Below are 13,382 nucleotides of genomic sequence, written 5' to 3'. Positions count from 1 at the left end.
CCTGTGCAGCTCCGGGCAGGGGTTTGGCGGCACAAAGCAGCTCAAAGACCCTGCATGCGGGAGGACGAGCTGTCGGCAGGCACAAAGCCCTGCACAGATGGCGGCAGCGCCGTGCCGCGAGCCCGGATCGCCGTGCAAACAAAAGCTGGGCCAGATGGTCTCCCCCCGCCCCCACCGCCCAGCGCAGGAATCCTGCGCCCCCAGCCCCCTCCCACCGGCCGGAGGGCCCGGCAGCGCGGTGCCGGCCTGCGCAGGGTGCGTGCACAAGCCTCGCTGCTGAGGATTTCCACTGGGAAGAGGGGGAGGGGAGCCGGCTCCCCCCCCCGCGCAGGGCCGAGCCCCCCGTGCCGTGGGTGCAGCCCCCGAGCACCCTCCAGCTCGGGCCGGGCAGCGCAGGGCGGCAGCGGAGGAGCAGGGGACACCCCCTTCCCCCCGCCCCGGGCCGCTACCCGCGCCCCGCACGGCCCCGGGCGCTGAGCGCGGCCCCGTCCCCGCCCCGGGGCCGGGCTGTCCCGGTGCTCGGCGCCGGCCGGGACTACAGCTCCCGGCGTGCCGCGGGGCGGGGGGGGCCGGGCCGGGCCGAGGTGGCCGCCGGGAGCGCAGCCGGGGCGGCGGGTGCGCGACGGACACAGCCCCGGCCCCGCCGAGCCGAGCCGGGCCGGGCCGGGCCGAGCCCAGCAGCGGTGAGTGAGGGCCGGGAGCGGCGGAGGCTCTTCCTCGAGCCATCCCCCGGGGGCTCGGCGCCGGGCCCGGGCCGGAGGCCTGAGCCCCTTCCCCGGGAGCAGGCGGCGGCCGAGCCGCGGCGCCGCGGCGGGCGGGGGGCGGCGGGGGAAAGCGCCTCGCGTTGGAAAACACCCCCCCGAGGGAAACAAAGCAGCTGCGGGGCCGGAGGTGGGGAGCTGCGGCGGGAGGAGGGGTCCCGCGGCGTGCGGGGGGCCCCCGCAGTGCCCGCACAGGCCGGCGGGAGCCCAGCTCCTCGCGGGTGTTCGTGTCGGGGCTCCCGCGCCTCTTCCTCGGCCCCATGTCCCTTCGCCAGAGCTTCCCGCAGCTCTGCAGCCCCCTCCGGGCAGCTCTGCCCGCTCCGGGCCTCCCGAGGGGCCGCTCGGCGGCTCCCAGAGGCCGTCAGCACCGGGACGCGGAGCAGCGCTGCCTTGGTTTGGCTGCCTCGCCTGCCAGGCCTGTGGCCACGGCCACGTTGGCCAACGTCTTCGATGTCCTCAGCGCTCGGGTTCAAACGCTGATGACATCTAGCAAAGGGGTTAAAGTCTTTATTTGCCTGGGAGACGGTGATCGCGGCTCCTCGGTGGGACCGTTGCTGCATCCTGCCCTGGGAACGCTCGGGAAGATGGAGCTGGAGAAGCCCCTGAGCCCTGCCGGACCGAGTGCTTGGCTCAGTATGTGATGCTGCTTCTGAGCCCCACAAAGGGAGTCTTTCCCAGCAGAGCCAGGAGGCTGGCACAGCAGCAGGCAGGAGGTTGGGACAGGTTGGGAAGGATGTGTTCAGCGTTGTTGGGCCCCTCACTCACTGCCAGGGGGACACTGAGGGGCTGCAGCGTGGCCAGAGCTGGGGAAGGGGCTGGAGCACAAGGGTGCTGGGGAGGGGCTGAGGGAACGGGGATGCTGAGCCTGGAGAAGAGGAGCCTGAGGGGAGACAGGAGCACTCTCTGACACTCCCTGACAGGAGCCTGTGGGGAGGTGGTAGGGTTCTTCTCTGCTCCCAAGTAACAAGTGACAGGACCAGAGGGAACAGCCTCAAGTTGCCCCAGGGGAGGTTGAGGTTGGAGCTGAGGCAGAACTGTTTCCCTGAGAGGGGTGTCAGCCCCTGTGCCAGGCTGCCCAGGGAGCTTGGGAAGTGCCGAGCCCTGGAGGGATCCCAAAGCCGTGGGGCTGAGGTGCTGAGGGCCGTGGGTTAGTGGTGGGCTGGGCAGGGTGAGGGCAGGGCTGGGACTCCAGGAGCTTCAAGGGCTTTTCCAACCAAACTAAAATGATTCTGAGATTCTCTGGTGGGGCAGAGGAAGGGCTCAGCTCCACCATCCCAGCAGCCCAGTGGCCTCTGACCACAACTTTTCCCCTCCTTGGCCAGATACCGTCTAACGTCAGCACAGTCCCGACCTTCACACTCAGTCTGGTGAAACATTAAAAGCTTTTTTTTTCACCAGAAAAACCCCACTGCACAAATGAGAGAGCAGAGCTGGGCAGCCAGCAGCTCAGGGGAGCTGGAGTTCCTCCTGCAGGTGAAGGAATCCCCACTGGTAAATCCGAAGGCGAGGAGAGGATGTGGGATGGGTGCTTTTGCAGTCCATTGGGCAAGGGCTGCACACACCAGTCAGGAACAAGAAAGATCCACAGGCCAAGTATTTTTAAGGTGAGGAAGGAGAGACTTGGAGAAGTACACAGAATTATCCCCAGCATCTCATCTCTCTCTTGCAAGAACGAATTAACCGCTGGTAGCTGAAGCATTTCACCCTCTACTCGCTGATACAGGAGGGGAAACCGAGGCACAGGGAGAGGATTGCTTCAGGTTGGGCTTCACAGCTGACCCTGCTTCGCACAGGGGAGCGGGGGGAAGTTGCTCATTAGTTTCTGACAGTTGTCCCTGTGGTTGTCATCACGTGGGACCTCCACTGTGGCTGCTCTGGGGGTGTCCCTGTAGCCATGGGGCTTGCAGGAGGGCTGGCTACCTCCTGCAGCCTTTGGCTAAACGACATCATTTCAAGGAGAGAAAATCACTCCCCACCCCGAAGAGGAATCTGATTTTTAACTGTTTATGAAACTCACTGTTAAAGCTTCAGGGAGCCTCTTGGCCCCATCCATCCATCATGAGACCCTGTGGCCTCCAAGGCACCGGTGGCCTCCCTCTGCTGCTGTTCCAGGCCTGGGGACAGTTCCCCATGCCTCTCTCCAGTGTTCTGTAGACTAAACAAACCCGTTTCCTTCAGTCCAGCCTCACAGGTCATGTTTTTCCTACCCCTCTGCTCATTTTTCCTACACCTCTGCTTGTTCTGCCTGGACTCCCTCCAGCTCCTCCCAGAACTGGACAGTGTTCTAGCCCCAGCCTTACCAATATCCAGAGTTATTCCCTGGGTCTGGCAAACACAGCTCTTGTTTATGCATTCCACAGGGATGTTTGCTTTTTCTTCTTCCCCTTGTTGCAACAACACAACTGTTTTTGACTCCTGTTGTGTTTCTTTGCAAGTGGTGGATTTCCTTCTGAAAGCCCTTAGGAATTGCACCAGAGCTGCTCCTCCTGTTAGGGCTGGAGTGCTGAACTCCAAGTCAGACAATCCGGGAGTGGTGGGGGTGGGAAGGGCCCTGAAGAGCTCACCCAGCCCAACCCCCTGCTAAAGCAGGTTCCCGTCCATCAGGGGGCACAGGAATGTGTCCAGGTGGGTCTGGAAACCTCCCATGAAGGAACCTCCACACCCTCCCTGGGCAGCCTGGGCCAGGGCTCCATCCTCTTGATATCCACCCTTTAGGTACTTATAAGTATTGATAAAGTCTCCCCTCAGTCTCCTCCAGACTAAACAGCCCCAGTTCCCACAGCCTTTCCTCATCAGGAACATGCTCCAGGCCCCTGTGATGGCCTCTCTCCAGCAGTTCCCTGTCTCTCTGGAGCTGGGGAGCCCAGAACTGGACACAGGGCTCCAGATGAGACCTCACCAGGGCAGAGGAGAGCAGGAGAACAACGTCTCTCGACCTGCTGGCCACGTTCTTCTTGATGCCCCTCGGGATGCCATTGCCCTTCTTTGCACACAGTCATGTGCCCTTTTTCCAAAGCAGGCTTTGCTTAGGTATATCCAGGAGCTAATATATCCTTTCACCCTGGAGATGGCATGACAGGAAAAGGAGCACTCCACAGACCTGCAGGTCTCTCTCCCGGTAACAAAAACCTTCTCCTGCCATCAGTGTCAGGGGGAGGGGAGTGTCTGCTCAGATCTCCCAGCAGCGCTGCGTCACTGGTTGAAAGAAGCTTGGAAGTTCCAGTGAGCATCGTGGGAGCTGTGGAGCCAAGTGCTGGCTTTGTGTTGTGGGCAGGAAGAGGGGAGAGGGTCAGGTTGTGACAGAAAGCAGGCCCAGAGCTCAGCAGGGGACCAGGGAGCAGCAGGCAGGGTCGGGCAGTGTGTGATGGTGGAGCTGGCGTGGAGTTGCCTCCTGAGACCGAGGGCTCTGAGAGTGAGAGGGAACAGCAATGTGTCTTCCACAAAGCAAAGCCATACAAACATGAGGCAGGAGCTCAGGAAACAGCCCTCATCTTGGGTGCTCTGTTCAAAGAGGTGTTCCCTGACGGAGCTGCATTTCCCTGGGCTGCAGACAAAGGTGCTTTTACTCCACGTCGTCCTGATCTTGGGGACACTCCGGCTTTACCGTGCTTCTAATTTGTGCTGTTTCTCATAATCCCAGTAAATCCGAGCTCCTGTCTGCCCAGAAATCCTACAAGCTGATAGATACCTGTTGCCTTATCAGTGCAGCGGTCCCCAAAGCCACTGCAGCACCTGCACTGTCCATAGGGCACCACTCCAAAGCCTCTCAGGGAGGATGACGCTGTCTCGCTTCCTCGCCTTCCTGGCATTGTTCACAAAAACATCTCTCTGTTCCTCCTACGTGGCAGCAATTCTCTCCAGGTAGGGGAAGAGCCATCTCCTCTGCAGCTCTTGCTACCGAAATCTCCTCCCTTCCCCTTGTTCTCTCTAACTTTCTAGGTTCCTCAGGGACAATCTCATTCCTTACAAGCAGGGGAATTGTTTTGTTACTCCTTTTTTTCCCCCTCCTCAGTCAGAAATTGGAAGGCAAAACCACACAAACCAGAGCAGGAGACCAGCAAGCCTCTGGAGCCATGCAGAACCCTGTTAATTTAGTTGAACTAATTAGGAGATCTGTTGATAAGAGAGCAGCTTTGCCTTTCCTGTGCAAATACTTGTGTGCTTTGTCTGAGTTTAAGGTGTGCTGAACCCTGAAAGGTGTGGGGAAGCTTCACGTGCTGAGTGCTTCCATGATCAGCACTGCCACGGTGACTTCAAAAGTGCTTGAAGCCCTTGCCTGAGTCTTGTCAGGCAATTGTGGGATTGAACCTTAATATCGTGCTTCCAGGAAAAACATTTCAGCAGAGCACAAGTAGTTTCTGTCACAGATGGGCTTCCCACACGCTATCCCCAAATCTCTCCCAGATTTAGCTTCCCCTCAGGAATGGCAGCTTTAGGGATGGAGGTGCAGAGAAGTGAGCTGACTTGTGATTTTTATAGCCAGCACCAGATTTCAGGTTTAACAGCAAGACAGTGCTTGACCCCTTGGAATTAACCGTGAGGCAGCAACCTGGCCTCTTGGGCAAGAAGCCAATGGCATCCTGGGGGGCATCAAGAAGAGTGTGGGCAGCAGGCTGAGGAAGGTTCTGCTTCTGCTCTGCTCTGCCCTGCTGAGGCCTCATCTGGAGTCCTGTGTCCAGTTCTGGGCTCCCCAGCTCAAGAGGGACAGGGAACTGCTGGAGAGAGGCCAGCACAGGGCCACCAAGATGATCAGGGGCCTGGAGCATCTTCCTCATGAGGAAAGGCTGCAGGAACTCGGGCTGTTTAGTCTGGAGAAGGACGAGAGGGAACCTTATCAATGCCGATAAATCTCTAAAGGGTGGTTGTCAAGAGGATGGGGCCAGTGTTTGTTCTGTGACAGGACAAGGGGTAACTGACAGAAGCTGGAACACAGGAAATTCCATTGGAACAGGAGGAGAAACTCCTTTGGTGTTGAGGCGAGGGAGCCCTGGCCCAGGCTGCCCAGGGAGGGTGTGGAGGCTCCTTCTCAGGAGGTTTCCAAACCCACCTGGACACGTTCCTGTGCCCCCTGATTGAAGAGAACCTGCTTTAGCAGGGGGTTGGGCTGGAGCAGCTCTGTGGTGCCATTCCCACCACGTTGAGGTTCTCTGAATTCAGATGGGTTGCTGCCCCGATGTGGGTACTGACCTGAGGCTGCTTTAGTTTCAGGAGTGCCTGTTGGACTCAAGAGCCACCATGAACGTGGGAACAGCACACAGTGAGGTGAATCCCAACACCCGTGTCATGAACAGCCGGGGCATCTGGCTCTCCTACATCCTTGGAATTGGCCTGCTGCACGTTGTCCTCCTGAGCATCCCCTTCTTCAGTGTCCCCGTGGTCTGGACTCTTACCAACCTCATTCACAATATGGTAAGGGACCTGCATCCTGGCTTCTCTTCCCAGGGAAGGGAGAGGGAGTCTCTCATCACCCACTGTGCTTTTGAGAGCTATCTAGTAAGAGTCCTGGTTGAAACAATTCCTTCCTCTGCATTTGCAAAGACTCCAAGTGAGTTACTCAACCTCCAGCCCTCAGATTGCACCTTTGCCTCTAGGTCATATGTTTAAATGTAGTCTAGGTACTGACGAGACAGCAAACATCTGGTGAGGCTGCTCAGAGGGGACACTGAAATCATTTTCCTGCAGGGTGAGTCCTTTTGTCCTGTCCCCTGAGCAGAGGAAGAGCCCTGACAGGCTGCAGGAAGGGTCAAGACAGCTTTCACTTCAGCTGATAGCATCTAAATTGGCCTCAGAGTTTAAAGAAAAAGAAGCAAGACTCAAAAGCAAACTTTGTTCTGCTTCAAGTAGAAGGTTAATGCAGGAACAGCTTCTCCCCTTCCAGGGCCCAGGTGCCCAGAGGATGGCTGAGGTGCTGTGCTAGGAGCGATGCAGACGCTGGGGATGTGGGGCATGGCAGTGGTAGGGGCTGCTGTGGTTGTGCTGCCATGGGCCCTGCCCTGACAAAGCTGTGGCCACAGACTGATGACTTCTCCAGGGAGCAGGAGAAAACTACACCGTGTTTAACCACTTACTCTGTGGTTATTCTGCCATCCCACGGTGCAAGTCCTGGGAGCAGACCCCTGGGCAGCCACTCACCCTCGGGCACGGGCAGTAAAACACCTCCCAGGTGCAGCAATCGGTTTTGATTCCTTTATTTTAAAGACTATCCCAGGCTGAGAATGTTCCAGATACAAAAATGACACCCTTACTGGGGACCCCCATTCTAACATTACTCATGTCTCTAGCAAGGAGAAAAAGGAACTCACAAGACCCCCACCTGGAGCTGCTTGGGGCTGAGATCACAATCTGTCTGCCTCTCTGTCCAGCTCCTTCCCCTTCTCTGGCAGCATAAATGCTTGGTCCCAGGGAGCACAAAAGCGTTTAAAGGCCAGCAGTGACTGTATTTAAAAGACACATGATGCAGCCAGACACTTGCTGTTTATCTGTGGCTTGTGTTCCACTTGGAGAACACAACTACAGAGCCTGGCTTCTCCAGAGACTGTTGCCATCGCACGTAGAGCGAGGCTGAGCTAATCTCCTGATCCCAGAGATCTGAGGGCTGTAATCTGGCAATCACCTTCTTGGCTTACGCCCAGTAGCTGAGTGAGAAGCCTGATGTGTAGCAGCCAAGCCCAAGCTAGCCCTGGCTAGCAGCCTTCCTCCCCAGCTCTCGCTGCTTCCTGCCCCAGGGGGCAACAAAGCCCCACGCAGCCGCTCAACCTCTCCCCCTTCCCACACCTCCTGTGGGATGGGGAGGGGGAATTGGGAAGAGACAATCAAAACTCACAGGTTAAGATAAGAACAAATATAATGACTAAACTAAAATGTAGTAACAGGAAGAAAAATAAAGTATAATAATAGCAATTAGGGAAACAAAACCCAAGAAAAAGACAAGTGCTGCCCAATGCAGTTGCTCCCCACCCACTGCCCCAGCAGTGATCTGCCCCTCCTGGCCACCCACCCCCTTCCCCCCAGTTCACCTGCTGGGCATGACTCCTATGGTACAGAACAGCCCTCTGGCTAGTTGGGGTCAGCTCTCCCGGCCATGCTCCCTCCCAGCTTCTTGTGAAGCCTCCGCCTGCCATCAGTTCACTCACTGCCAGGGCAGGGTGAGAAGCAGAAAGGGCCTTGATGCTGTGGGAGCCCTGCTCAGCAATAGCCAGAACACCCCAGTGTTACCAACACTCTCTTCAGCACAAACTCAAGATACAGCCCTGGAGCAGCCAGTGGGAAGAAAATGAACTCCATCCCTGCTGAAAGCAGGACAAGGGCTCTGGCATGTGCTCACACAGCCAGCTTCTTCTCGACAAAGGTGGACATGGTGGGGTGGGGAGGGCATGGGGAACCCCACATGCACTTCACACAGTGTTTGTGTTTGCCCCAGAGCATGTACATCTTCCTGCACACCGTGAAAGGAACCCCCTTTGAGACCCCAGACCAGGGCAAGGCTCGGCTGCTCACCCACTGGGAGCAGATGGACTACGGGGTGCAGTTCACGGCATCACGCAAGTTCCTGACCATCATGCCCATTGTCCTGTGAGTACTGTTGTGAGGACACTGTTAGAAACTGTGTGGCAGCAGGACCAGGGCAGGGATTGTCCCCCTGTGCTGGGCCCTGGGGAGGCTGCAGCTCAAGGGCTGTGTTCAATGTTGGGCCCCTCACTCACTGCCAGAGGGACACTGAGGGGCTGGAACGTGGCCAGAGCCGGGCACAGAGCTGGGGAAGGGGCTGGAGCACAAGGGTGCTGGGGAGGGGCTGAGGGAATGGGGGTGTTGAGCCTGGAGAAGAGGAGCCTGAGGGGAGACCTTCTTGCTCTTGGCACTCCCTGACAGGAGGCTGTGGCCAGGGGTTGGTCTCCTCCCACCAGTAACAAGTAACAGGACAAGAGGAAAAGGCCTGCATTTGCCCCAGGGGATATTTGGTTGAGATTGGAGCTGAGGCAGAACTGTTTCCCTGACAAGGTTGTCAGCCCCTGTGCCAGGCTGCCCAGGGAGCTGGGGGAGTGCCCAGCCCTGGAGGGATCCCAAAGCCCTGGAGGGATCCCAAAGCCGTGGAGCTGAGGTGCTGAGGGCCGTGGGTCAGTGCTGGGCTGGGCAGGGTGAGGGCAGGGCTGGGACTGCAGCAGCTTCAAGGGCTTTTCCAAGCCAAACAATTCTATGATTTTATTTGAGGGCAGCTGAGCTGCCTCCTGCACCTCCACCCATCACCTCTTCTGCTCTCCCGAGGAACAAGACCTTGACCAAGCACTGTCACTCAGTCTCCCTGTCTCTCTGCTCCCCTCTTTTCCAGGTATTTTCTAACCAGCTTTTACACAAAGTATGACCGGATACACTTCATAATCAACACCATCTCCCTCATGAGCGTCCTGATCCCCAAACTGCCTCAGTTCCACGGAGTCCGGATCTTTGGAATCAACAAGTACTGAGCTGCGTGGCTGGAGTGAGTGGCCGAGGGGTGGGGGAAGAAGGGGAAGTTCCTCCTCTCTGACCCTGTTTCTTCACCCCCAAGCACTCTGGGATAGAATTTAGCCACACACCGCATGCTGGATCCTCATGCCCAATAAATCTAACCAAGCTCCAGAGTAGAGTTTAGCGCGGAGCAGGATGCGTGACGCTGGATTTCTTCTGTTTCCAGCGTCACAAGTAGATATGCAGAGACACTGAGACTTCCAAGGTACTAAGAGGATGAATTCTGGGGAGACTTTCATTGATCCCATACATTGGATGATGAGGAGAGTGACAAGGGGAAAAGCTTTTAGTGCTGGTACTATTGCTGTGGTAAATGCACTTTAAAATATCTTTCCCTTTCTGAAGCTAGGTGCTTTTAAGCGAGACTTTGGGGAAATTCAAAGGGAAACAGCCAGGCTTTCCCAATATTTGATTGTTTGGGGGTTTGAGTTCCATTTGTGGGCAGGGGAGCGGGAGGGGGTAGAGAATGACAGATTTTTTTCTTTCGCAATCTTTTACGCCATCGAGAGAGGAAGTTGTTTTACTAACAGCAGCACGGGAAGGGGTGACCTGCAACTGGACAGAACTTTCCATGGTCTGCAGCACCATTCATGTGGTCCAGGGCAAGAGGGAACACATCCTAACTCACACTTATTTGCAGCTTGTTCCAGAATCTGGGGGATTCCACTCCACAGTCCAAACTGCTTCTTTTTAAGCATGCTCTGAGTGCCTGGGCAGGGTAGCCTTTGGACTAAGGGCTGAAGACTGATGGGTATAGGCCAAACGAGACAGATGGCTGCTTGCTGTAACCAGTTAGGGATTGTAATTGGAATTTTTCACCTCAGTCCAGTTCTTTGGTGTTACTGGGATTTGCAAGTGGACTTGCCTCAGGCTCAAACTCGAGGCAGGCGAGCGTGGGATTTCTGTCTTAGCTGGAAGCTTGGCACTCAGCAGACTGACTGGACCAACAGAAGGGTCACAGATGATAACAGATCAGTCCAGGAACAAAATTCAGCCCCTTCCCCATAAAGTTACTACAGAAACGGAGTGGGTTTGCAGGTTTAAGTTTCCTCACTGAGACAGCTTTATGTTGTTCAGAGCAATCAGGTTTTCCTTTTGGGCTGTGCAGCGGATGAAATGTGTTTTGCCTCATTCTTCCCCTTGTCAGCTCATGAAAGGCTGCATTTTTGTGGTCATAGTGCTTACACGGTCTCACCCTTTGGACAATGGTATGAACATTGAAAATATGCTGGGTTTGTTCCTGCATTAGCCAATTCTAGCTTCAGAGGTCACAGTGGATCTTTTTCACTGTGAGGGTGAGGGAGCAGTGGAACAGGCTGCCCAGAGGGGTTGTGGAGGCTCCTTCCTTGGAGGTCTTCAGGACCCACCTGGACATGTTCCTATGCGACCTAATCTAGGTGAACCTGCTTCTGCAGGGGGGTTGGACCGGATGATCTCTAAAGGTCCCTTCCAACCCCACCATTCTATGATTCTATGATCTTGTTGAGTTCCATTTGATGGTCTGAGCATAGGACATGGGTAGGGGAGCTCCAGGGTTGCATGTAAGATGTGCTGCTCCTCCATGTGTAATTTTAGGCAAGCTGCTTTACTTCTCTCTCTCAGACTTGCTATCAGAAGGGAAGAACATTCAGTGTACCTCTGAGGGCTGCTGGAATGCATAGAGAATCATTACCAAATATGTTTGAAAAGTGGAAATATTTGAAGTGGAAAATGAAGTTTTCAAGAAGGCAGGAAGAGTCAAGAGTCTGTCTTGATCTGTGTGTGCTCTTCTCCAGCAAGGGAGTTCGACAGACGTGGCATTTGCACAGTGAGAGGAGGGGTTAAACCTTTTAACCACCATGACATAAGGACTGCTGCTTTAGTTGAGGTACTATATACCCTAAAGCTAATATACTCTTTAAGCAACTAGACAATGACTTTTGAAAAACGAAAGAATAGTTTTCAAAGTAGAGATGTTTCATCAATCAGCTAAGTACCTTTGAAATGACTGAGAAATCAACAGCATCCATGCCCTAAAATGCTTTGGGAAGGGCTGCTGCCCTCCGAGGTGCAGGCCTGGCCTCAGGCTGGCTGTTAACAGACACCACTTACATGCCACTGGGAAGTCTCCAGAGGAAGGACAAGTATTTATTTCTTTTAGTAGACAAGCAGGGGAAAACCACCATCTTTGTTTGCAACAGTGCAAACAGGTCGCTCTGTGCTTAGAAACATTTCACCTCTACAGACAGACGCATGATGATCATTTCCAAGTATATGCACATTGCACAAAGTCAGGCAGCTTTGATGTTTTTAGCAGAAGTTGTTCTTATCAATGAAGTACAGCACTTGACAGAGCTTCCTTGAAGGCCCTGGCACTACAACAGCTGAGTGTTTGATATTTGTGTGCTGTTAACTGACGCTGTGGCCACTCGATTCTGCTTTGTTAAATTAAACATCAGCTGTAAAACAGAGGTGGGTTTTAAAGCCTGAAGTCTAAAACTTCATCTTAGGCAAAGCCTTCACGATGATAGTAAGCTTTTGTGATTGACATTGTTCACGCTGAAGGGGTTAAAACAGCCATTACAGGGATGTGCATTACGTGGCAAAGGACATTCTTTACAACATGGGTGGTAGGTTTGCTGATAACCAAAGGTATCTTGGACTTGTACAGTTAATCTCATCAAGGGAAACACAAAAACTGGAGAAGTAGGGAAAGAAGTGTGAGAGTTGAAGAAAGATTTCTTGTTAATCATGTGGGGTGCTGAGTGTCTACATAAGATTAATAACTACTTGAACAATTACACATCTGATGGTATCCTTGTAAAGGTCCTGTCTTAAGGGTAGGTATCTGATCAAAACCAGAAAGGAAACCTGAAATTAACTGTAATTAAGCCACAGTCATAATTGCTACCTGCTAGCAGTACTGGTCAGAACTGAAGGAGTTCTGGGTAGTGCTGGTCAGAGGCGAGTTGTCTCCTGGGGTAAGCTGCACTTGGCTCTGTCTGCAGCTGACTCTGGAAGTAACAGGATGGTTCTGGGTCTTCCAGAACTCCCTCCTGAAACCACTTCTGGTTTCTTCACAGCACTCAAGGGCTAACCCTGCACACACACAGGAGTGAAAGAGTGTGGTTCAAACAATGACACTGAGGGGAAATCTGATTCCTAGGAAAAGAGTGATGGGGGCAGGATGGGGGATGGCAGCAGCTATCTCAGGGCAAAGCCTGCCTTTGGGTGGAGAGGCACAAAGAATGTCCCTTCCAGCCATTCTGTGATTCTTTTAGAGGGTAGGTTTTTCTCCAAGTACCTACAGTGAAGGATTTAATTCATCTTTACTGACTTTCAATGGGCTTTTTGATCACATCAGGCTTGACAGTTCTTCCTCTCAGACTTGTGCTGGATTAGTCTAGGGCAAAGCTGGAGAATTGGAGCTGGGCTCTGTCCTGTGACCGAGAAACAATCACTAGGTAAGGAGGTACTTCAGATGCTTTTCTTTTTTTTTGTTCTGCCTTGAATGCTGAAGGAGAAAAGCTTTTGAACACCACCAGTCAGGTACTACCAGCCTGACCCTTCATGAATTAGGGGTCCTGCCTCTAACCTGGCTAACAGAATGTCACACAGTCCAGCTGAGGAAAAGGCCTTTGAAAACAAAAAACAACAAACCAAACCTGAGATCTAGGGCTACAGAATTCCTGAATAGTTTGGGCTTTTTAAAAAACTGTCCTTTAATTTTTTGTTTGTTTTAATAAGAGCACAGTACTGGCCCTTGAGAAGGGGACAGAAGCCACTGTTTGGATTTCTCTTTGTGACTTATGTTGTTTTATTGTTGCCTCTAACATCTTTTGAGCATGCAAATGTTTGTGTAAACTTATCCTCCTTGGAGCAGTTTCAGTGAGCTAAATTAGTTGGGTTTTTGTTTTTTTAATGGAACATTTTGACATTGTGCAAACTCTTAGGTTGTTTTTGGTTGGGTTTTTTTTTTCCAGTAGCCCTTCTTTTTGCTGTGATACAGAAGTCTCATGTAGAGAACTTTCTAAAATAAAGTGTGACTATTTTTATTACTCCTTTGTACAGTATTCTAAGAGAAACTAATAAAGTAAGTATTCATGTAAAAAAAAAAAACCCAAAGCTTGCTTGGTT

At 53.6% G+C, this 13,382-nt stretch overlaps 1 protein-coding gene across 1 annotated transcript; it reads left to right on the top strand.

The window, feature by feature from the left end:
• Positions 1–586: 586 nt before the first annotated feature.
• ORMDL3 (ORMDL sphingolipid biosynthesis regulator 3) lies at positions 587–13,303 on the top strand. The gene is made up of 4 exons (XM_062018774.1): positions 587–683; positions 5,964–6,170; positions 8,182–8,333; positions 9,088–13,303. The coding sequence occupies exons 2-4, from the start codon at positions 5,997–5,999 to the stop codon at positions 9,221–9,223; spliced, it is 462 nt and encodes a 153-aa protein (XP_061874758.1). The 5' UTR covers positions 587–683; positions 5,964–5,996; the 3' UTR covers positions 9,224–13,303.
• The last annotated feature ends 79 nt before the right edge of the window (positions 13,304–13,382 follow it).

This window comes from Colius striatus, chromosome Z (assembly GCF_028858725.1).
Source record: "Colius striatus isolate bColStr4 chromosome Z, bColStr4.1.hap1, whole genome shotgun sequence".
Classification (NCBI taxonomy): Eukaryota; Metazoa; Chordata; class Aves; order Coliiformes; family Coliidae; genus Colius; species Colius striatus.
The sequence above is the reverse complement of the archived record's forward strand: the minus strand, read 5'-3'. Positions and strand labels throughout refer to the sequence as shown.

What these genes read in the sequence shown, in the direction of transcription:
- ORMDL3 (XM_062018774.1), top strand. Translation starts at nt 5,997, where the DNA reads ATGAACGTGGGAACAGCACACAGTGAGGTGAATCCCAACACCCGTGTC. An exon ending in CCAACCTCATTCACAATATG is followed by an intron (nt 6,171 to 8,181) that starts GTAAGGGACCTG and finishes TGTTTGCCCCAG; the next exon opens with AGCATGTACATCTTCCTGCA. An exon ending in ACCATCATGCCCATTGTCCT is followed by an intron (nt 8,334 to 9,087) that starts GTGAGTACTGTT and finishes CCTCTTTTCCAG; the next exon opens with GTATTTTCTAACCAGCTTTT.